We start from the raw sequence: 26035 nt of genomic DNA on the forward strand, positions 1-26035 counted from the left end.
AAAAGGACGTTAATTTTGTTTGGGAGCCACGTCGCACGACCGCGCAATTGTCAGTTAAAGCGACGCAGTGCCGAATAGCAAAAAGTGCTCTGGTCAGGAAGGGGCTAAATTCTTCCGGGGCTGAAGTGGTTAACATAAAAGGTACAACATAGCTTATGAGTAGGCATGAGTAATGGTGCATAATCATCATATAAAAAAGTTGTACATTATTAAAATGGTAGTAAATACGAATTAAACAATCAGAAGGGGTATGGGATGGAAAACCTGAGGGAAGAAGGTCACAGAGGGACAGGGGATTAGAAGTAGATATGACACCAAATATTTGGCATGAGGCTGCGGATTTGTGACTTGAGGCTGAACCATTAAGGGTAGTGATGATGAAGCGCACCTTCTATGACAGGGAGAACATACAAGAGTGACTAGTGTGTGGGATAGATCGTGAGGATCATCTCTATGAAGGTCTATTGTCTATAATTGTATTGTTATTTAAAAGCAAGGTATTCTAATAGAAATATGGCATTATTTACTACTGCAGATATATGCTTCTGAAGATGCCATATCTGGCATTCATGGGCCTCCTTTTGCCTTTGGCGCTGTGCAACACAATAAAATGCTGGGTGGCCACAGCTTCCCCGGGGAGTTGGTACCCAGTACCCCTCTTCCCCTGTACCCCCGTAGGTATGCCACTGTAACACACACAACTTATTAAAGTGTTACTAAAGTAAAAAAAAAAACATTTCAATTAACCACTTCAGCCCCGGAAGGTTTTACCCCATTAATGACCAGGCCATTTTTTGCGATACAGTACTGCATTACTTTAGCTGATAATTGTGTGGTCATGCAATGTTGTACCCCAAAAAAATGATATCCCTTTTTCCTCAAATAGAGCTTTTTATGTTTGAGGATATTTGATCACCTCTGTGGTTTTTATTTTTTGTGCTATAAACAAAAAAATGACCGACAATTTTGAAAAAAAAGCATATTTTTTATTTTCTGCTATAAAACATATCCAATAAAAAAATCTAAAAAAAATGTATTTCTTCATCAATTTAAGCCAATATGTATTCTGCTACATATTTTTGCTGAAAAAACCCCCCCAAAAAACCAATAAGCGTATAGTGATTGGTTTGCTCAAAAGTTTTCATGTATACAAAATAGGGGATAGATTTATGGCACTACTAGTAATAGCAGTGATCAATGATTTGTAGCGGGACTGCGACATTGCGGTGGACAAATGAGATTATCAATTAAAGAATGCAGGATCTTCCTCAGCAAGGTGAAAGGACTGTCTGTATACAGTGCCTCTGTATCTGAATGGCCTTGTGTCCTGTGGCACAAAAGGTGTCAGCAAGGTGACTAAGAGCAATGATGTCTGTATACAGTGTTCATAAAGCCAGATGGGCAAAGTAAAACAACTCTGTCTGTGTGCAGTGTCCTTGTTTCCTGCAAATGGGCAAGTGCCCCCTCACCAAAATCCTGCGGTCAGACCCAAACAAACGTCGTGGAAACGGGCAGGCTCTTCTGGTGACCCAACTGGTCACCTCACACTGGAACACTTCACCACCGTCGATGCAAGTGTGTCCGGATGTGCACATCTCTCAGGCTGGATGTCCCCGACCAGCTGTGGAGCTTGTACATGAGTTGTGGACTGACCCAGGAGGCAATACCTCTCCCCTGAGTTCAGTCTCTTCTCATGCCTTGTGGTAACTGAAAATCTACTTAGATCAGCAGGATGGAGTCTTTAGTTCCTTTGTCCCCGGAGCATGCTGGCTCTTGTAGTCCCTGCCCTATACAAGGTTATGGGGCCATTTGTGATAGGGACTACATATCCCAGAATCCTTTGCAGCTGCTCTTGCTTGTTAAAGTCCCTCCAATTGGCTCCTGTAAATGCTCCTCCTTCCAATAGGGACACAGGGAAGGGTGCAGAGTGAGCAGCCCTGTTTGAGTCAGTGAGGGGGAAAAAAGGAGGGGGAGAAATCCACCGCAGACACTGCCAGTTTATCTTTCTCTCTCCCGCACAGGAGAGCCTGTGTACTCGCGGTGGCAAGGTGCGGAAGAAAGATGGGGCACCGGCTACACATATTAAACCACTTAGCAACCACCTCCTGTAGATTTACTGCTACAGGGCAGCCACTGTGCAGAGAATTATATATATATATATATATATATATATATATATATATATATATGTTATTCTGCATTTCAGGGTAGGGGCGCGTTCTCCCACCCAGCTGTGCTGTGATTTGTCACACCACATGCCGATTACCGAGTCCCGGCCAATGATTGTCCTCTGGCACCCAGTGATAAGCTCTAAACTTCCCCGAACACAGCTCTGTGAATGTAAACAACGCAAAGCTGTGTTCAATGACAGGGGATCTCATTGCTTGAATCAAAACCTGAATGAAAAAAACCTGATCCCCAGTAAAAGCAGATATCACATACATAAACACTTGTCTGGAAAACATTTAACCCTTTGATCTCACTAGATGTTAACCTACTCATTATTTTCCATCTTAATTTCTGTTCTTTTTTCCATCAAATGTGCATTTTTATCACAAAATACTGTTTTTGCTTTTTTTTAAAACAAACGTGTGAAAAGGTTCTCATGGGAAGATTAATTTCTTTATGGGTATTTTTAAGCAAGATATTTTACTCCCTTACATAGGGGTTTCTATTGTAAATATGTAATGCAAATATTATGTGTGCATATATATATATATATATATATATGTATATATATTTTTTTAATCAAAACGGATTTTATTGACACACAAATACACACACAGGTCATCACAGAAGCAGCGCAGTATACATAGTCAAACAGCATACACATAAAGACACCTTGTACATAGCAAAGTCATACTCCGTAAGCGGTATTAAATATCACCCTATTCGAACACGACACCACAGGTACAGGTCAAAATTGTCCAGTCGGGCCGCAGCCCTATTACCTGCTCCCCCCCCCCCCCTACAACAACACATACCCCGGTATGGCCTTCCTTATACTCCCTAACCAAGCAACCGTCCCATAACCAGCTCCAGGGGTGACAACCCGGGGGTATCAAGCCAGGGTCCCCACAGTCGCTCAAAGCGTCCCGCTCGGCCTCTGTGTTGGTAAATATACTTTTCCATACTTAACACGTTCCCCATCTGAGTTATCCATTCCTTCAACCTCGGGGGGTCACTCGCTCTCCAGTGTTGAAGGATAAGTTTGCGCCTGAAAAAGAGCTCTCCCCAAGGCCTCCCTAACAGGCGCCTCCAGCGGGAGATCATCCATCACACCCAAAAGGCACACCTTTGGATCCTGTGGAATCCGCACCTGGAAGGCCCCATTGAGAGTATCAATGACCCCCGACCAATATAAATGTAATTTGGGACATCGCCAAAGTAAATGTATAAGGTCTCCCCTATCCCTGGCACATCTGGTACAAAGGTCCCCCTCCCCAATCCCCATCCTATACAGTCTGGCCGGCGTTCGATGCACCCTCATAACAATGTATAGTTGCGATAAGCGCTGTGCCGTATTCAATGAGCAACCTGTATTGCCTGTAAGGCCTCCACCCATTGGTCCTCCTCAAATACTCCCACATCCCTCTCCCAGGAGGCGATCACCCTTGCGGGGAAACCCGGCATAGATGCGTTTAGTAACATATTATAGGAACTGGATATAAAACCTTTGAAACTGGTAACTTCTGTCACAAACCGAAAGATTGGGGTGGGAGACTGCCTCCAGGGATTATTTCCAGCCTGAGCCGTGACAGCATGGCTCAATTGCAAGTAATAAAAATACATACCCTGAGGGATGCCATATCTTTCCCTCAGTTCTGCAAAAGAAAGCAGTGATCCCCCAGAAAAAATTTGAGACATGAGAGTCACTCCGCATCGCCTCCAACGTTCAGCACAAGTCAAACCGAACATCTCCCCGTAGTACCGGTTATGCCATATCGGGCTATACTCCGTAAAGCCCTCCACATTCTGCAATTGACGTGTTTTATTCCATATTTTTTGAAGTAGGGCATACGTTGGAAAGAGCCTGTTAGACTTGGCGAACGATAGGGCTTCCAGGCCCGCCACCACCCCATCCGAGCCCGCACCATGGGTCAGAAGAGCGGTGGTGGGATTACCCACCCCTTCCCCAGTTTCCCGGCCGTTTGCTACGGCACGGGCAATATGCTGTAATTGAGCCGCTAGATAATAAAGCCACGGGTTGGGCAGAGCCAGCCCCCCCGCCTCCTTGGGTTTCTGAAGCTGCTCCAGGCGTATCCTAGGAGGTTTGTTAAGCCAAATAAATGCTCTAAATAAGGAGTTAATAATTCTAAACATTTTAAGCGGGATCACCATGGGAGTGTTATGTAAAATATACAGTAATTGTGGCATAAAAATCATTTTAATAAGGTTCACTCTGCCTACCAGCGACATTTTCAATTTAGCCCACACTTTCGCTTTATCTCTGATCCTACTCAGCAATGGGGAAAGATTCAGTGATAAATAGTCACAAGGTCGCGGGGTGACCCAGATCCCCAAGTATTTAAATTTGTCCGCAACCGGGATATCATACCGCGTAGGATCCCGAGGGGAGGGGGAATCTAGCAACATAAGATGTGATTTGGTCCAATTAATCACCAGACCCGAGAATGACCCGAAGTGCTGAACCACTTTCATAGCCTCAACCAAAGACCCAGAGGTATCCCCCAGTAACAACATAGCATCATCAGCGTATAACATCAGTTTTTCATGCAACTGCCCATATTTAAAACCCGTTATCAAGGGGTTGCTTCTCACCAGGGCTGCCATAGGCTCAATAGCGAGAGCAAAAAGTAAAGGGGACAGAGAGCACCCCTGCCTAGTCCCTCTGAACAAGGGAAAAGGAGCTGACACCCTCCCCGCCTCCCTTATGACCGCCGATGGCGAATTATACAGTAGTTGTACCCAGGATAAAAAACCAGGCCCAAACCCGAATCTCTCGAGAGTCGCCCACAGGTATCCCCATTCAATGCTATCAAAAGCCTTATGGGCGTCGAGCGACAACAGCGCCCTGTCACCCACATTATCAGCACGGGACTGCACATTAAGAAACAAGCGGCGGAGGTTAATTGCCGTAGACAGCTCAGGTATGAAACCCGATTGATCTGGATGGATGAGGGAGGCGATCACCGTGTTCAATCTCCGGGCTAGCACTTTAGCAAGGATCTTGATATCATTCTGTAGCAACGAGATCGGCCTATACGAACCGGGATCTAACGGATCTTTCCCTGGCTTAAGAAGCAGCACAATGTTGGCTCTTCTCATCGACTCTGGAAGGCAGTGCGATTCCCTAGCCAAGTTCAGGGTGCGGAGCAGTTGAGGCAAAAGTACTTCCCCAAACTGCTTATACACCTCTATCGGGATGCCATCATCCCCCGGGGCTTTAGAGTTAGGGAACGAGTTGGTAGCCAACAACATCTCCTCCATCGTAATAGGCTCTTCAAGAAATTCCACCTGGGAATCTGCTAAACAGGGTAGCTCTATCCCCTGTAGAAATTCCCGAACTTCATCCATAGTACGTGTCAACTTGGACTCATAGAGTTCAGAGTAGAAGTCCACCAACTCGCACATCACCAAATCAGGGGTATTAACCAACCTGCCCGACCTGCCGCGCAAAGCCCCAATAGATGGGGAGGACCGCTGAGAGTGCACTAACGTCGCCAGCAGCTTGCCCGTCTGCTCCCCCTCCTCAAAAAAAGCCAGCCTATTAAAAAATCTCTTTTGGTTCGCTTTGGAGGCATCCATTCTATTAATAGCATCCTGTGTAGCTACCCAAGCTTCCCGAGTGGTCCCACCCGAGCCAGCAATATACTCCGCCTCCAGCCGTCTAACCAACTGGTCAGCTTGATCCCTCTGGGCAGACGTAGCATGCTTAATGGCATTGACCTCAGTTATGAACAGCCCCCGTAGGAAGGCTTTAAAAGCGTCCCAGGCGGCGTTTGAATCTGTATATTTGGCATGTCTCTGCCAGTAGGCCTCTACGTCCGCTTCAATAGTGTTAGTGGGAGGGAGAAGGTGCAACCAAAAAGCATTAGGTTTCCATGGGGCCCTCTGTAAAGTGGAAGCCGGGTTAACCGTTACATGAACTAACAAGGGGGAATGATCAGAGATACTTCTAGTCAAATACTGTACCCTTTCCACATGTTGGAACGCTGCGGCCGAGCACAAGCACATGTCAATCCTAGACAAAGAAAAATGCGTCTTGGAAAAGCATGAAAATTGCCGCTCGGTCGGGTTCCTGAGCCTCCACGGGTCCATCCAGACCACCTCCCCCAGAAACCTTGCCATGGCCGTAGAATGTGTGCCCCCACCCACTGGAGGAGGAGGGTGTTTATCTAAGCCAAGGTCCAGAACACCATTTAGATCACCCACCAATACCATAGGGGTCCCCGGGTTAGCTAATAGAAAAGTTAACAGGGCACGAAGAACCGGGGGACTGAACGGAGGGGGTACATACACCGCTGCAAGAATAAATTGCAATCGTGACACTCTACACATCAAAAATACATATCTCCCCTCCTGATCAACCTCCAAAGCTAGCATCTGAAAGTCAAGGGTACGATGCACCAGCACACTCACCCCCCTTGAATAGGAGGTGTGGGTGGAGTGGTGCGCCCACCCCACCCATGCAAACCCCAGGCACGACACCGTTCCCGGAGTCAGGTGGGTCTCCTGTAGTACACAAATGCCCGGCAGATGTTTTCTAATGGCCGTGGATACCATAGTACGTTTTAGGGGGTCCCCAAGGCCCCTCACATTCCAGGACAATATAGGAATAGACATCATCCCGGCACATCAACTAAATGAACTATACAGAATAATACCTCCATAAACATATTATACTGCATTCCGCACACCCGGATCTTACACCTCCCAGACCCTCCCCCAACCCCGGAGTGGGAATACCATAATATACAGTCCCGTAGAAACTCAAAGATCAAGCAGCATCCCCATTTATAAAAATCAGCTGAACCCAAACTCCCCCACCCCAATTCTGTGCGGCAGTCTGTCTGCTGGGCTTGACTCTGTGTACTCTTCTGTGTGATTCTTCCATAATACTGTAGTGATGACCCCTCACACCCCGCAGGGGCGAGAATAATGTTAGAAAGAAAAAAACCAAACTGAAAAAACTGAAAAAAAAGTCTAAGGGTATAAACAAAACCCCTCACCGGTCCATGTTGCAACAGGCATACCATGGCCAGTGGTTCCGCACCCAAATTGTGCTCCATCGGCAATGGCACCTTCTTCAAGAACATTGATAACGTTTCCATTTGCTCAGTCCTGTATAAACGGCTCCCGACCGATCATGTTGCCAGCCGCAGAACAGTCAATAGTTTCAAAAGTCCTCAAACAGGAGCGTCACTGGTTTGTAATCCACAAAATTCCCAGCACGGGCCGCAAACAAATATGCCGCAGGATCAGTCCGCCCCCTCCTCGTTCCCTCCATCCTGGCGAAGGAGATGCTCATTCGCCTCAAGCCATGCAGAGGCCTCTGTAGCAGATTCGAAGAATTGCGCCCGTCCCCCCGCTATCACGCGGAGCTTGGCGGGGTACAGCATAGCGTATTTGGCTCCCAAACGTTGCAGCCTCCTTTTCACATCCCCAAATTTCGCTCTGCGCCTCTGTACTTCCGCTGAAAAATCGGAGTAAAAGGAGACTCTTGCCCCGTTGTATTGAACGCCCCTCTTCTCCCTGGCCAGACGCAGTATAATCTCCTTGTCCTTGTAATGAAGCAACTTAGCTAGCATGGTGCGGGGCGGATTGCCCGGTGGCAAGGGCCTAGGAGGGACCGGGTGAGCCCGTTCAATTGAATAGAAAGGAGAAAACGCCTCACGGCCGAAAACTTCCACCAACCAGTTCTCCACAAAATCAGTAGGATCTCTGCCCTCTGTTTTTTCTGGCAATCCAACAATGCGAATATTACTCCTTCTCAAGCGGTTCTCAATGTCCTCATGTTTGAGCTCATTAGCATTCGCGATTCTGGCAGTGATCTGTAATTCCCTGACCATGGGCACCATTCTATCCTCCACTTCGCTGATCCGGCCCTCCACCGCCGGTGTGCGCTCTCTGACTTTCTGCATATCATGCCTGATCAGCCCAACCTCCTCCTTCAAGCTTCCAAAGTGTATCTGCAGAGTCTGCACCGTGGCGGTGCATTTCTGCACCGCTCACAATATGTCAGCTAGCGTGGGTTGTTCCGCAGTGTCCCCCTCCTCCAATACATCCATCTCAGGGGCATGGTGCTCCACCTCAGCCTGCTGCGCCCGGCCAGAGGGTTCCCCCGTCTGTTGTACACGAAAAACAGCGGGGGTAGCGTCCAGCTCTGCATCTTCCCGGGGCCTCTCCACCCCTTTCAACTTCTGGGCATAATATAAAATGTCTTTCCCCTGGGCTTTAGGAGTCTTAGGGAGCGCCTTACCCTTCTCTCTGCTGTCCCCTCGTGCGCGCTGTGATGACGCGGCACCATCTTGGGTGTCCAGCACAGGGCCTTCATCTCCCCTTGGTGGTTTGCGGGCCGGTATGGCGATTCCGCAGCTGACAGATAGCCCAGATGATGCCCGCAGGATTCCCGGAGGCGGTAGAGCAGTTCCGTGCCCGGCACAAGCCCCGGTTCGGCCGGGAGAAGGATCGTTTCCAGGATGGACTCAGGGAGCTCTGTGAGACACGTCCGCTCACATGCCGCTCTTGGCCACGCCCCATATATGTATATATTTAGTGTAAAGCTAGCCATGTACAATATGGCTAGAATTGTACAGAAAAATAGACTGTGTAAGATCTAATTTATTCAGAAACATTGGATGAACATTTATTGAGCCTGCGGTCACACCGGGTACAATTTAAAGTAGTGAGATTTTAACCCCCCCTGGCAGTATGATTATGTCAGATTTTTAATGCTCAAAGCGGGTACAATGTTTGGCATGGAAATTTGGTGTAGGCCTGTAATTCAAATCAAAAACACTGAAATTTGCTCAGTTGCAGAATTGTCACTGTCATTACTTTCAGTGTTTGATGATGAATTTCCCCACAGATCGCTATCGCTCAATTCTGCAAGTGATTCTAATTTATTATCGCTGTTTTCTAGCTGTTCCAAAACCAATTTTGACGTAAAGGGACACTTTTTGGTAGCTATGGACAATCTCAAGTTTCCAGGCAGAAAGAACATTATTTATAATATAAAACTACATGCAGGGCACTGGACAAAGCATTAGGGACAAAAGGGAGGTGAAATAATTTGATACAGTAATGTAATCTGTAAGATTACAATGTACTGTATGTGTTTATGTATTTTTCACTTTTTGAATTTGGTGCCGAGCTCCATCCCCGTTTGTTGCGATGCTCGCAGGGAACGGAGCCCGGCACATTGATAGATTGAGCAGAGGACACAGCTCACACACACAGTGGGGAGACATTGCAGGATCCTGGGGATAAGGCACGTAATTTTGCCTTGATCCTGCGATGCAATCCCGAGTGTGGCTCCGAATTATAGCTTTTGGTAATGAAAATTCACCCGCAGGAATACCGCCAGGGAGGTTAAAGCCTGACTTCAACCGCTACATCAGCACTACTTCTGTGAGATTTGTAACATTTGATCCGACTTTAGTGCTACTTTTATGAGATGGTCTGTCCATGTCACAGGGAGAAATAGTGATGTTCTATACAAAAATTTAAATAGCAAAGGGTTAATCTTTCACTTCTTTCAGGCTCAAGTAGTGCTGATAAGGATACAGGCACTGTCTGCAGCACAATTTACATCACAGTCTATGGCAGTGAAATCCTGCTGAAGTCCTGAAAAAGTAAAACATGAACTACTTCTCAAATCGTACTACTTGAAATTGTACCTAATAAAACACGGCCATGGAAACACATTAGATGCTACTTCAGGTACGATTTGTAAATCGTATGTCGTGCCTGAAATCATACTCATGTTGCCGAGGTCTAAACGTATCAAAATGATTGGATGAACTGGGCTTTTTTTCATTAGCTCAAAGCAGATTGTCTATTCTTTCAGATAAATGTTCTTTTTTTTTCATTAAATGTAAGCTTTGTACATTGTGTGGCCAGGTTAAGGCTGAGGGTGTCAGGATTACTTTGCAGCGCAATAACAAACAACAATACAGAAATTATAAATTAGGGCTGTAGGCCTGCTGCTCACCCTTATTACAGTAAAAACAGTGGTACAGGAGCCCTGATGTGGTCGTGTGATGTCACAGCAAGCAGGGAGCTGCCAGCCAATCACAGCAGTCAGGAACTGTTTACACTGACAGATAAATCACGTGTCTCTCACTTTGCTTTTTTCTAGAAATACACGAGTGTATTATAGGCACACATACTTGTGGCACCCACACAAATTGTAACAACTCAGATGGAGGATATTTCTGTGTGTGTGACAAAGGCTACCGCAGAGGAAATGAAACAGAGTTCTGTCCAACCAATAACAGAACAGAAAATGGATGTTCAGGTGAGTGAACAAGGCAAGAGTATGCGGCAAAGAAAGTTATGTTCATCATGTTACTTGCTCTCACCCATTACAGCAGTAGAAGATAACACTGGAGATCGATAACCAGGTAAAAGCTGAAGGATTCTAATTTAGAGCTTCTCTTAGTAATAATCTCGAATACAATTTATAATTTAATGTATAATATACATTCTCTTTACATTATAGAAAACCATTTTCTTAAAGAGGTTGTAAACCTCCATTTTCAAGTTGTACCTATAGGTGAGCCTATAATAAGGCTTACCTATAGGTCATAGGTGTGCACAGCCCATTTTATTAGGGTGTGCACCCCAAAGCTCAAACACGTGTCTCTTTCTCTACAGCCTCAGCTGCACTGCACAGGGAATGAATGGGAGGAGCTCTATGCTGAGCAGTTTCCTGTTCATTCACAAGTTGAAGCATACTAATCACAGTTTAATATGCTTCAGCTATGAATGAACACAGAGAGCGAGTGTGTTCACTATGTTCATTTAGAAAAGGAATTATAGAAAGGGAACTACTATGGAGAATGAAAAAAAATAGGATTTTTAAAAAAGCTTACCTGTAAAATCCTTTTCTTTGGTGTACATCAGGGGACACAGAGGTCCCTCCCTTCTTCTTAAACACTTATATTGCTTGGCTAAAAAACTGAGGACTCCCAGTAGTGGGAGGGGTTATATGGGGGAAGTTCATGCCTTAAGGGGCGTGCCAGTGTCCAGCACCTGATAAGCCGATATAACCCATGTAGTTCACCCTTAAAGTGCCATAGTACCGGGGGGGGGGGGGTACTTTCTTTCTTTAACCATTTAGAAGGAAGGAAGGGGCCAGTAAATGACATATTGACTAGCCCATGGATGCTCAACCCATAGCCCTCAAGCTGTTGCGGAACTACAAGTCCCATGATGCCTCTACCTTTGGGAGTAATGCCTGTAACTGACCACAGCTTGAAATGTCTCATTGGACTTGTAGTTCCGCAACAGCTGGAGGGCCACAGGTTGCGCACCCATGGGCTAGCCCCTTCCGCTGCTTTCCATCCTGAAACATCCCCCGTAACAGCCAGGGGAGAGGAAAGGAGAGGAAAGAAACCAGTAGCACTGCAGGGGGGGGGGGGGGCAAAACACAGAGGGAAGCCTGGGCAGTAGGGGAAATTGGCACTGCACAGAGTGATTAGGTTGTGCCTAGGCACACCTGGCACATCCCCTGTGCATGCCTATCCTATAGCTACAGTAAACCTCTTCTAAACATCTTCTATCAGGAGATATTTGCTTTGTACTGCACCGATGATGTCATTGGTGCATGCCCTGTGAAGAAACGGCCCACCGTGCCATTTCTTCACTAGTGAGTACCATGTCTGGTGGCACCGGCGCAAATGCGCAGGAGTGACATCACGCAATTCCGGCCAGTCACAGAGTCTGAGTCCGCACCCCCAAAAGGAAGAGGGGTGAACATGGATGCGGCTTGCAGCAGGGACAGCGCAGTCATCATTTGTAGGTAAGTGTCACATAATGTGCTAGTATGCGATGCATACTAGTACATTATGCTTTTACTTTGCAGGGAACAAAGAAGGAAGTAAAACCCATAAGGGTTTACTCCCTCTTTAAAGCGGTATTAAAATATACAAAAAAAAGGTAAAATTGTGCTCTCATGCTAGCACATTATGACAGACTTACCTGTCAAAGGAAGTCCTCCAGCTCTGTGCTGCTGTGCTGTCGGTGCTTGGGTATTTCCATCTTCTCCCAGTCTTCCTTCTGGGTTCGCTCTGTTCAGCTGCTTAAATGGCTGGGCCACTATGAAGTCATGTCCACTCATGCACACAGGAATCACTTCATCACGGCACAGAGTGGGTGTCATAAATGTACTCTTTATAAATGTAAACATTAACAAGGAAAAAGGGAAATTGGGGAGAAAAATAAAAAAATTATAAAAGAACCTTCACATAAAAGACCTCGAAAAATGTGGGTTCAGTTGGACTTTTTAGGCATAAAAGAAGTTGTAAACACAACCAATATATTCAAAAAGAATTATTTTTATTTATTAAAACAGAAGTAGAAACAAAAAGTAAATAAAAAATTCAATTTTCTTTTTACAAAAAAAAAAGAGAGATATTTTCTCCTTATAACTACACATTTAAGACCTAGTTGACATCCTATCAAAGGTAACAAAATCCATTTCAAATTTCCAAAGAGGAAAACAGAAAAACAAAGTACATATCTATATAAATATAGAATCAAGGATATCAACCATACAGTCAACAATTACATATATTTTTGGTGCTCTACATGTTTCGCGTCTGTAATGACGCTTCTTCAGGAGCTGATAACAGTGTTCTAAATTGTAAGGAGAAGAAAATAATAATAAATAAAAAAGAAAAAACATATATATATATATATATATGAAATACTAAAAAACATATATAAGCATACATATAAAATACATATATCCATAACATATTTCATTATATCCCCTATCAAAATGCTGAGGTGTTCCCCAAAGAAAAAAAAGAAAAAAGGGGGGTTTGAAAAGACCACAGTGTGGGGGCGGATACAACGTTCCTATTTCATATCTTATAATATCAAATCAAGCCATCAATACTTACATTCCTTCACAACGTGTGTCCCAGATGAAGAGACCACCATTTCCGAAGGAGAGTGGGGAAGTTGGTACGATTATTTATACACCCATTTCTCCACAAATGAGAAAAAGGGAGGGAGAAAAAGGAAGGGGAACGGGAAAGAGAGAGTAATTGTTGAACAATTAAATATAAATATGGATTTTAAAAGCTTGGTGGTGATCACTTTAAAGGTGTATTTAGCCTGTGAGGCTTCCGACACTCAATTTTTAATGGGTGTTCTTGAAACGTAAGTGACCAGAGGTAAGATCGGTGATGGGTACTTTTAGTATCCCCTGAGCTGTATAAATAAAAAAAGAAAAAAAAATATAATAAGAAAAAAGGGGGGGATTTTAGGATTTGATATGAATCATATCCAAAACATAAACATAAGAGGTATCCCTCAGAGTGAGATAAAGTAGAACCCATTCCTCAGGTGAAGCGCCAATTATTTAAACAGCGCCAAAGAAAATTAAGAAAAGGACCAAGAAGGTTGTATAGTGAAAACTGAGGGTGAAATATTAAGATTACCAGTACTTTGAGAAAACCACCATAATAGTTTAAAAGAGATAAAGAAATATATCTAGTGAAAGTAAAGAGAAGAGTGCATATAACTATGTAGATCAATTACCTTAAGGTGCAATAAAACGGACCAAATTCCCACTGGGTAAAGGGGGAAGGCAGAGGGGGAATCAAATAGACAGACCATTCGATCCATTCACCGCTATCATGTTGATTTTTGTAAACAGATGGCCGCCATTCAAGGACACCAGCCACGTGTGTCCTTTTATATGAATCCGTCCCGGTAGTGACGTCACTCCGCACTGGGCGGAAGTGACGTTCATCTACCCGACCAACGTCTCCTACGATGCATCCGGCCGGCCGCGACGCTGCACCCGGAAGTGCGGCGTCCTCGCACATGGCACGTGTGTACGGCCGTGTATCAGACTGACGTCTGGCCACCGTCGCAGACAGCATGCACAGGATGAGGGAGGAGCACCTCAGATGTTCCTCCCCGATCTGCGGAGCTGAACAAAGAGGGCCTAGTTCTGATACATCGGATGGGGACAGTACCAGAGGGAACTGTAAGGGAAACCCACAGGTCCTCATGAGGAGGCCCTTACAACTTATTTTATGCCTAAAAAGTCCAACTGAACCCACATTTTTCGAGGTCTTTTATGTGAAGGTTCTTTTATAAAAAAAATTATTTTTCTCCCCAATTTCCCTTTTTTCTTTGTTAATGTTTACATTTATAAAGTGATAACTAGGACGTGGCATTTTGTTTATCAGTGTATCCACAGACACCACCCTGTGACAGATACACACTTTTCTCATTTAAATATAAATGTACTCTGAGCTGCGCATGAGCATTCCCACTGACAAGCAGGGGGAAGCATTTATCACAAAAGAAACCCTTAGGGTCTCTTCTGTCATAAAAACCGTCAGCATTTTTTTTAAAATTTTGACTTTAATACAGTTTTAAATACAGAAAGAATGCGTCTATGTAGTTTCACCATACCTTTCTATAGTCGTTTTATGCAATGGCCTTGTCCTCATTGCCTTTTTTGCAAATCCTAACAGTTGTCCTAACCATTACCTACTCTATCCAAGATTAAAAATACTATGTTTTTCCTTTACATACACTTTAAAGTGAGGTTAATGCCTTTTTTTGTACATTTCAGCTGTGGATGCCTAAAGTAGTAATAAAGTGATTGTGAGGTCTAGATTTTTTTTTCTTAAAATAACAAACATGTTATTCTTATCTGCTCTATGTAATGGTTTTGCATCCCCTATCCTATCCTATTCATTCCTGAATCCTCTCCCCCCATCGAGTGCCCCAATAGCAAGCCATAAGACACACAGAGCGCTGCTTGACCCTGCCCCCACTCCCTCCCCACTGGCTGTGATTGACAGGAGCAGGAGCCAATGGTTTGCACTCCTGTATCTGAGCCAATGTTGAGGAAGATAGCCAAGAGAACCTCTGCTGTCATGCACATTGCTGAAATGAGATTTTTCTCAGGGAAGTATGGGGCAGCTGCATGCAGAAGGTTTTTTACCTTAATGCAGAGAATGTATTAAAGGGGTTGTAAACCCTTGTGCTTTTTCACCTTAATGAATCCTATGCATTAAGGTGAAAAAACACCAGTGACTGGTCCCCCCGCCAACCCCCCCCCCCCCCATTTAACTTACCTGAGCCCTGGAACTTGACCTGACAGGGACGCGCTGTCTCTCTGCCTGGGGTTCTCGGCTCTTAATTAGATAGATTGATAGCAGCACAGCCATTGGCTCCCACTGCTGTCAATCAAATCCAATGACGTGGGCACCGAGGGGCGGGACCGAATCAAACATTCGTCAGCTATGGGCGAATGATGGACCCGGGAGTGTGCCCGCAAGGTAACCCCCTTGGGACAGCGCTTCTCCCAGGGGATTATCTGATGTGGAGAGGAGCTGCGAGAGCCGCCGGGGCACCCCAGAAGAGGATGTTCGGGGGCCACTCTGAGCAAAACGAGCTGCACAGTGGAGGTAAGTATGATATGTTGGTTATTTAAAAAAAGTAAAAAGCAAACCCTTACAATCACTTTAAGGTAAAAAATTCTTTCTGCCTTCATAACCAGTTTGGTTAAGAAAATAGATAAAATAAATACCATAAATTAAAAATAAGCACATTGGATATTGCTTACCATCTGTGTTTTGTGTTCCTTGTGCTGCTATCTCCTGGTTTAGGTGAAATATTCTTCCTTTGATCCACATCCCACCCCTCGTATGGCCAGGCTTAAAAGAACCTACATTAATCAAGATTCCCGCCCTTTCCACCCAGGTCCTCCATTCAAAGAAGCAAGACTATAGCTTCTATGAATGGAGGAGCTATTCAGAAAGGGTGGGCATACTTGGGCACGTTTGATGAGTACCTGTCACAGCTCTCACAGTTCTATTAACTCTGCCTCATTGTAAGGTGCATGGAGGAGCAAGCATTGAAAACAGCAGTACAAGGGACGCATCACACTGATGGTAACATCCCTTGTGTTGTTGTTTTTTTTTTTTTTTTTTTTTAAACTAAACTTTGGCTTCAATAAACATTGCCGCAAAGTCAAATCTGCCCCATGTGACCGGGGGCTAAAGCAGTGTTCATTTCGATTTAGGTTTAGTCTTTTGACTAAAATGCTATTTTAGTTTTAGTCCCATTTTAGTCATCTGTAATTGTTTCACCTTTAGTCATATTTGGGAAACTAAAAAATCCAGTACATTTTAGTTGACTAAAATCATTTTAATCGATTAAAATCTAATGTGTTTAATTAAAGAGGAGGTAAACCCTGCCTGTTTTTTGATTGTTCACCTGCAATGTAAAGGCATAATGTGCTAGTATGCATCACATACTAGCACATTTAGTGAAACTTATATGGAAATGAAGCCCTCGTCGTCCCCACTGGAGACTGCATCCATCTTCTCCCCTCTTCCTTCTGGGTCCCATGCTTGCAGGATCTGCCAGTCACAGCACAGGGCACTGAAGAAACAGCATGAGCAGTCGTTCCTTCAGAGCGCTTGCGCCAATGACGTCATCGGTGCAGTATACAGTAGATATCTCCTAAACGGTGCATGTTTAGGAGATATTAACAGTACCCACAGGTAAGCCTTATTGTAGGCTTACCTATAGGTACAAACATTATAAGGAAGTTTTCTTTCTCTTTAAATTGTAATGCGTTATTTAAGCATTTCTCTAGAATTTCAAAACTCATTATACACTCCTGTAGTAAAAGAAAACACCTAATATCATGTTATTATTTATGATAAGGTTTGAACAAACTACACAGACACAGAATGAGCCATTATATAACGTCTTTACTCTGTAAAACCAAGTTTTGTTACAAAAATATTGCTTTTTGTATCACAGCTTCATTCCTTGCTATTAGGCCCCTTTCACACTGAGGCATTTTTCAGGCGCTACAGCGCTAAAAATAGCGCCTGAAAAAATCTAGCCTCTTTAACTCCAGTGTGAAATCCGGGAAGGTGAAAGCCGGCCAGTGAAAAAAGTAGCTAGCCACATCTTTGGAGCGGTGAAAGAGCTGTGTGTTCACCGCTCCTAAACTGCTCCTACCCATTGAAATCAATTGGGCAGCGCGGCTATACCGCTGGCAAAGCGCCGCTGCAGCAGCGCTTTGCGTGCGGTTTTAACCCTTTTTCGGCTGCCTGTGGTGGTTAAAACCACCCCACTAGAGGCCGCATACCGCCACTAAAACTACAGTAAAGCGGCGCTAAAAATAGTGCCACTTTCCGCCGACGCCGCTCCTGCCCCAGTGTGAAAGGGGCCTAAGTGCATGCTACCATTCTGCTGATTAAACAAAATAAAGCTGAACATATATATTGTTGGCCCTGGAACAAATAGCCCAAAGCCCACCCAAACACTGCACAGTCAATGAAATCACTGTATGGACAAATGCTTACATGAGTGGGACATACCAAAGAGGAAGGTCCTAAGCATAATAACAGACAATAGGAGTAATATGGTGGCAGCATTAAAACAAACCACAGCAGCAGCAGCAGCAGAACTACCCAGTTCTAGTGAGGAAGACTCCCCCATGACAGAAAGTGATTGTGAGTCCAAAATGAATGATCTGCGGTGAGTAATTTTTATTATTCTTTTACATGATGACAGTCACTACAGTCAATTATCACATGGATATGAGATGATTGATCTTGGGGATGTCTGCTCTACTGGTGTATCTTTGTTATTTTTCCACATAAGATGGACCAGACACCGTGTGTGGTCTCATCTGATGCAGCAGAAGGAGGCAAGCGTTAAGAGAATCTTTGATAAAGCAAGATCAATAGTGAACGTCTTCAAGTCTTCCATTGCAACACTGAAGATATTGGAGCAGTGTGGCCTTATTCTTTTAAATGACTGCTCCACAAACTGGTCAAGTAATACTACTAGTACATTCAACATGATCCCAAGACTCCTCAAGCTGAAAGAGTCGGTCTGCCATATCGCAAACAACATGGGATGGGACAGTTTGCTCCCTAGTTAAATGGAAAAAGCTCACATCATTGCATGACCTACTTCTGCCTTTTGCAGAGCGGAACATACTAAAACCCTCCAGAGTGACACCATGCCCATGTCCCTGCCCTCTTTGATCTACTCAACCACATTGAGGACACTACCAAGACCTTGCCACAATTGCACATTAAATGAAAAAGAATGTGAACCAGCATTTTGCTTCATTCACTGTTAGGTCCAAGTAACTGATGAAATGTCGCAACTTGAAGCAGCTGCTTGTTTTGTCAACCCTATTGTCTGTGGAAGCCCTTGTTGATGTGTATTATTTTAGATAATATTCAGGAACCTGTCCAAATGTCTAGCGCTTTTGGATCAGAATATTCACCCTGGTCTATTCAGTGACAGGACAAAACATACCTAAAAATCCTAAAACTGCACTGTTTGCAAACTTGCTGGACGATATTCCTAGACATCTCAACTCTAATCTTTTTTTCATTTTCTTAGCAGCCAAAATTACTATAGTGCGAGCATGGAAATCTCCAGCGGTCAGTGTTGCATTAGTAAATAAACTTTCCTGGATCATGGTCAATAACAAGCTGACAAGCATGCTCAGGGACAAACAAGCCAGATTCAAAAAAGTGTGGTCCCCCTGGATTAAATACCTTCAAGCCCCACAGCTCCTGGATTTAGCCGGTCAAGAGCCCAGGCCAATGGAATTGACTTCTGCTCCTTTCTCTTATCTTTTTTTTCTCCTATTTTTCTTCTCTTTTCTTTTTGTGCATAATGACATTTACCTTATGGATGCAAATGGAGTCCTAGAGCCTCTAATTTTTCAAGATCAATGTGGGAGCTACGTAAAGTGCCCTGAAGCATGGACGTGTCCAAGATGGCGCACTGAGCGGACACATGTGAGAGAGCTCCGCCGGGATCCGAGGCTTCTGTCCCCTTTCCAGGCACCTACGGACACAGACCTGAGGCTGAAAACCTCCCCATATGTAAGAAGTACATTTTCCCCACGGTACCAGAGGAACCTGTCCCGGCCTGTGCAGACCGTGTGTGGGCCCATGCATGGCCCTCCATTAACATGGAGTCCCAGACAGAGTCTCAGGAGCAACCCCCACTGCCTCAGCCTGGCCTCACAGAAGTACTGGTGGCCATTGCCAAATGCCATGAGTCTGTCACATCCCTCAGCACAAAGGTGGACGCTGTGGGGCTCATCAGGCTGGACATGGACAAAATGAGGTCCAGAATCTCTTCTGCTGAACAGCTCCTGAGCCACACAGAAGATATAGTGAGTGAACACACTGCAGACCTATGTACCCTGCACACTAAGATCAGGGAATTAGAATACAAGACCGAGGACGCTGAGAAATGTAATAGAAGGAACAACCTCCACATTATAGGCCTGGCAGAGGGTGTAGAGGGTCCTCATCTGACTGACTGTGGAAAAGTTTCTGCGCAGCCTTTTGCCTTCAGCCCAATTCTCGCCCTTCTATGCAATAGAGGGCCCACTATATCCTCCCTAAGCCAGACCCTCCATGATCACCACCGGATACTTTTATACTCAAGTTTCTGAACTTTAGAGACCGGGGTGAGGTACTCAGAGCAGCCAGGGTACAGGGAGATCTGGTGTATCAAAACAGAAAAATCCTAATTTTCCCTGATTACTCTGTGGAAACACAGAAATTGAGGCAATCATTTGATCAAGTAAAAGCAGCCATGCAGCACAAGGGTATCAAGTACAGTGTCCTATTCCCTGTACGCCTACGGGTGCAACATGGGGAATTGACAAAATTCTTCACCTCCCCCAGGGATGCATCTGCATGGCTAGACTCCCTGCCCCCACACCACTGAAGGTGCTGACCTAACTGTCCTGGAATTTGCCCCTGCTGTGATCTGCAGCACCCTTCTCACTTGACTGCCTAGTATCTCATATTTTTGCTATGGGTATGTCTGGGGTCACTGGGGGGTAATATCTCCCCGGCAGGGGAAATGTCTTTGACTTGGTTCATTCAATGCACCTGTTGTGCCTACTGTGACTCAGGAGTTTGCAACATTGAAAGATTGTGCACCTAGTATACCCGGGCGATTTAAGGCCGCTGTGGTCATCTTGTTAAGTTTCAGCAATCATTACACCATGTGCTGGTGACACCATTGCATATGCAAGCCCTACTGGAAGGACACTGATCAGTTAGACTCAATGTGCAGGAATGTCCTGCTTTCTATATCAGTGTAAAATTGCTCTGGAAGAGACTCCCTTGATACTATTGCTAATCCTATGGTGGACTCTAGTGACCTATTTGTAGAGCTGCAGGTTCAACATTTAAATAGAACTATGGTCTGCTACTGTAAAACTATTTCCCCTGCACTTCTTCCTCACTGGACACATTGGGAAGCTGTTCTGTCTGACAGACTGAACCTCTCCTGCACATTCCCCCTAGTGCTAAGGGTGCCCCCTGTGCCTTACTTTCATATACCCCAGTTATTTTTGTATAATCTGATGAAGCCTTAACACATCTTTTATTATTTTTATCCATAAGCGGTGGAGCCTCTCCCGTTTACAGACAGTCCTATCTCAGTGTGAGACTACACCCATTATTTCATGCCCCCTAGCATTGGGTGTATAATGTTTAGGGACTCAAGCATTCTTTGGTTGGGATGGGGGGAGAAGGGTTTATGTTAGGTTTGTTAACAATGTTTTTTGTTGTAAAAGGTGCTTTATGTTGTAGGGGCTCAGAAAGGAAAAGTATAGAACTGTATGTATTGTTGGGATCTGATATGTCCAGGGCTGGGATGCTGCCCCCACGAGCTTTCTCCCCCTGTCTGAACTTATCACATATATCCCAAATGTCTCAGTTTACAATAATATCGTGGAATGGGAGAGGCCTTAACTCTGTGGTTAAGCGCTCCTTATGCCCCGTACACACGATCCGAAAATTGTACGGAAAATACCGCTTTCGAAGCGATCGTACGATAATCGGATCGTTAGTACAGAGCTTTCGAGAGCCGATTACGACAGTACATCCGATATTATTCTATCGGACATGCACGGAAATTTTTTTCGTACGATGCCAGATCGTACGATTTTCGTTTAATCAGTACAGCTATCGTTCGAAAATGCAATACAAATGCATTACAACACATGACATCACTTCCGAATTTTTTTTCTGTCGTGCGGGAATTTTCGTGACTTTAGTAAACTCATCAGATTCGATCTGAGATTAGCATGCAATAAAAAACGGACGATCATTCGTCCGATAATCTCATCGTGTGTATGGGGCATTAGTGTTCTGTTTCCTCCACAAGCACAACCCCCACATCTGTATACTGCAGGAGACACACTTGCAGGAGAACCCGAGACAATTTGCCTTCAAAAATCATGGGTGAGTCAAAACTATCACCCCACCTAAACCTCATATGCTCATGGGGACAGCATCTTAGTCTGAAATCTCTACCTTTTAGGCCTATTGAAATTAAGACTGACAGAGAGGGCAGATGTCATTATTCATGCCTCAATCCATGACAGGAATGTTGTGTTAGTGGGATTATATCTACCCTCACTGGCCTCCGCGCAGATCCTCCATTAAATTATGCAAATAGTGGTTCAGCTAGAGGCCAATCTTGTTTTTCTGCTAGGTGATTTTAATATAGTCCCATATGCAGTTCTAGATAGGATGTCTGCCTCGACCCGGGACTCTCTGGATCTCCGACACTGGGCTGACACGTTTGCCCTGACGGATGTCTGGAGACACATACACCCAACACAAAGGGAATATACTTGCCATTCTACTACTTTTAAGACCCTGTCCAGAATACATCTGGCCTTTGCCTCTAGCCCGGCTCTACTCAGTTTCCAGGATATGTCTGTGCTCCCTAGAGGTATATCTGATCAGGCACCCCTATGCCTATCTCTGGCACTAACTGTTCCCCCCGAATCCTGCCTCTGGAGATTATCCAGGTTTTGGGCATAGAAGGAACAGTTGAAGGAGCCTATAACTGCCTCCATCTATAATTACTGGCCTGACAACGCAACCTCTGCCCTCCCCACTGTACTTTGGGACTCCTTTAAATCCTGGGCTAGAGGGGAATATAGCTCTAAAATTTTGTCAATTAAGAAAGAGAGGGCTCGAACCTTGGTGGAGCTGGAGGAGAGAGAAACAAAACTGGAGGCGGATTTTGTCTCCAACCCTAACAACACCCACTACCAAATTTGGCAACAAGCACTGCGCAACCTCTCTGATGCCAGAGTTGCGAGGAACATAGGTAGTATACTCAGCTCGGGTATTTGAGTTTGGGGGGGGAAATGGGAAACTCCTGGCATGGCTAGCTAAGGGCAATAACCCATCTATTCCCATTGGCTCCATTAGGGACTGTCGTTCCCAGCTGCTCACTGCACCATCTAAGATTAATAACCGGTTTCAGGAATTTTTCGAGGAACTGTACACTTCCAGGGTGAATTATTCAGACTCTGATCTCTCCTCCTTTCTAGACTCTGTATCTTTCCCGGTTCTAACCATGGATGACAGAGAGAGGCTGGAGGCTGATATCGCCCTGGAAAGCCCCCGGGGCAGAAGGCCTACCATCCAACTCTAACCCCTAAATGAACGAAGTTGCTTTCTGACTTTGCTTCCCTTGAGGTCCTACCTGAATCCATGAATGAAGCTATAATATTGCTGGTCCCCAAACCAGATAAAGACCCCCTAGATCTCCCTACTGAATATGGACGCCAAGATCTTTGCTAAGATCCTGGCTAACAGACTGACTCAAGTGATCGAGGATTTGATCGATATAGACCAGACAGGATTTATGCCAGGCAAAGGAACTAACATTAATATTAGAAGACTCTTCCTCAATACATCTGTTACACATGACAACCCGGGAACCAAGGTAATTGCTTCATTAGACGCAGAAAAGAAAAGACTCTGTCGAATGGACCTATTTGTGGGAAGAACTGCGCCGGTTCGGACCTAAGTTTAGCATCCGGCTCCTATACCGTGCGCCCAGAGCACGCGTCCGGACAAACAATTGGCTCTCAAAGACATTTGACCTTTTTCGGGGTACACGACAGGGATGCTCGCTCTCCCCCCAGTCTGTTTGCCCTGGCTCTGGAGCCCCTGGCAATTTTGATCAGGGGTGCCCCCCGGATGTGCTGGGCTTAAGGCTGGGTAAGCTGGAAGAGAGACATTCCCTATATGTGGACGACACACTATTGTATCTCAATGATGCAGGGCCCTCTCTTCTTGCCGCACTACGAATTTGATCATTTTGGGGGGTACACGGGCATTAGAATTAACTGGGCCAAATCTGTTCTGTTCCCCTTAGATGATGGAGCAGCTCGAGGGGCGGCCTCCTCCCCCCTACGCGTAGTGGAAGAATTTGGATACCTGGGGGTCCTGGTGACCAATTGTCCCTCGGATTACATAGTTAAAAATCTACTTCCTACCCTATCAATACTACGCACAAAGTGCTCTGCATGGGCCAATCTACCCCTCAACCTTTTGGGTCGCATTAACTTGCCGAAAATGATTATGTTGCCCAAATTGAACTACAGTACCTATTTCAGAACTGTCCAGTATGGGTCCCTGCTGCCTTATTCAGGGAAATCGACCAATTTATATACTGGTTCGAATCCCAACCACGACACTACCTGCCTGGAGTTTGCATGTTCTCCCTGTGCCTGCATGGGTTTCCTCCGGGTACTTCGGTTTCCTCCCACACTCCAAAAACATGCAGGTAGGTTAATTGGCTTCTGTCCAAAAATTGACCCTAGTATATAAATGGGGATCCTTGGATTGTGGGCTCCTTCCTACCACACATTGCAGATTGTCGCCTGCCACGCACTGCGGAATGTCACTTGTCACCAAATGCAGAATGTCACTTGCCATGTCACCTGCCACACATTGCAGATTGCCACTTGCCACCTAGCCTGCCACACATTAGATTACCACTTGCCACGCCACCTGCGGTGGGTGGAGCCAACACTAACTCAGGGGTGGCGGAGGCCTGTAGTGTGGACAAGATGGAGGGAGGAGGGTGCGTGCCGGTGGGTGGGGCCAACACAGTCAGGGGCGGACTCGATGGAGAAAGACGAATGCTGGCTGTGCAGTCACAGAATGACTATGGATGTGGACGCCAGCCGCTGGATATGTGACTGCAAGTAACTTCTCTCCTCTCCCTCCCTGGCCAGTTCTATAGCAGCTCCAATGCTCCATACAGTGACTGTGAGTCACGCCGGCTCTGAGAGTGAGACTGGAGTCTGACATGACTCACTGACGTCACTCATTGCTAGACGCCAGGTAGCCCAGGCGTTAGCAAGGAGTGCAGAGAGACGCTGATGTGAGAGAGACGCAGCAGCTGCAGAGCACCTGTGCAACTCAGGCATGTCATGTCACTGTTGTCACATCAGTCAGTGCTATTTTGGGGGGGGGAATTGCTCTGTTGCCCCTCCCTGGATCCGCCCCTGCTTGGGAGGCCTTTAAATGCACAGTGCCGCTCTGGATGGTCGTCTGAGGACTCGGAGGCCTGTAATGCTGGCTGCACAGTCGCTTGCTTGCTGGGAGCGGAGGCAGGCGGAACTCCATGGAAACAGGAAGTTAGTTCATGAGCGTAAACGTCCCTGCCTCACATTTCCATTTTGTTTTCATTCGTTATTGAAAACTGAATTGATTTTCGTCATAGTTTGGGTCAGTGGACGAAAATGTGGTGTACTTTTCATTACGTTTTCGTCACTGTAAAAATGCTGCTGATGGAAATTTTGACAAACGTTTTCGTTTGCGAAATTAACACTGCTAACCACTACAAAACAAAAAAAATTTCACTGTTCTTGTATAACCTTTTCAATGATTTTTAGATATTCGTTTAAAAGAGATTAGTTATTATGTAAATAACATTAACAATTTATGTTCATGTTGGGTTATAAACTTTATACCTATGTATAGTTTGGAATTACATATGTACATGGGAGGAGCCATATTTGCTCTATATACACAGGCTCTGTTTCCTGCTTTACGGCACTGACTATGGTGATGCTTTACTGCTGCCCCAGAGCTGTAACATAGTGAGCATACCTCCCAACCGTCCTGGATTCCCTGGGACCATTCTAGGATTTGATGTAAATCTCGGTGTCCTGGTGAATCAAAGCTATGTCCCCGAGAGGAGCCACTTGGCTCCATCAACTTTCCTGGCAGGGGCGCGCTGCCGCGGGCACCAGCAGGTCTTTTTTCAGGTGGAAAATTCCACACCCTACCACTGGCGCTGGTGCTGTTTACTTCTCCCTGCTTTACAACTGACAGCACTACGCATCGGCCACACAGGATCCCCACCCACTCCCATCTAGGAGAGCAGAGGAGGGAGGGGGTGGATCAAAACCACATGGTAGAATCTCTTCCAGTCCCGCCAGCAGCCTGCACAGATGCTGTACGTTGTAGCTGTAGTAAGTTGTAGCTGCTCTTTTGCAGAAGCCCCCCTGGCATTTTTGCTCTCAGAGCGGTCTTCTGCTGGAAAGTCTTGGCTTTATTCCCTGAAATCTCTAGAGACAGCAGTGTGTGAGGCCCCCCCCCAATCAACCATCTTTTTTGGGAGACGATTTGTGGCAGGAAGCGAGCTCTGTACTGGAATGGGGGGAGAACTTTGTACTCGGGGGTTGTCAGGAAAGGTTTCACCTGATGATACTGTCTGACATTTGGCGTGCAGTACTGTGGTCCACCAGCAGGTGTCTCCTAGCAGTCTGGAACTGCCTGGGGAGCCTTCCCCTGTTAGTAGTATTATATGATCCTTGGGCTGCAGTACTGGCATCCACCAGCGGGTGGTTCCTGGCAGTGTGGGGCCGACATTATCTTCTGCAATTAGGCATTACCTGAGTAATTGCAGGAGGTGTGTATAAGTACCCGGCAGACACACTGATGCCTTGCCTTGGTATCTTCCTTGCGCCCTGACC

The 26035-nt window shown here is 45.5% G+C and overlaps 1 protein-coding gene across 1 annotated transcript in view; it reads left to right on the plus strand.

The window, feature by feature from the left end:
* The window catches only part of ADGRE5 (adhesion G protein-coupled receptor E5), a gene marked incomplete at its 5' end in the record, with an annotated part of 185784 nt that overhangs the window by 68547 nt on the left and 91202 nt on the right, over window positions 1-26035 (plus strand). The window contains one exon of the mRNA XM_077471585.1: window positions 10325-10483. Within this exon, the coding sequence (XP_077327711.1) occupies window positions 10325-10483 (159 nt within the window). The remainder of the gene's footprint in view (window positions 1-10324; window positions 10484-26035) is intronic.

The sequence above is a fragment of the Lithobates pipiens genome, unplaced genomic scaffold, assembly GCF_037356315.1.
Source record: "Lithobates pipiens isolate NorthernLeopardFrog02 unplaced genomic scaffold, aLitPip1_a1.2 Scaffold_8, whole genome shotgun sequence".
NCBI classification, from domain to species: Eukaryota; Metazoa; Chordata; class Amphibia; order Anura; family Ranidae; genus Lithobates; species Lithobates pipiens.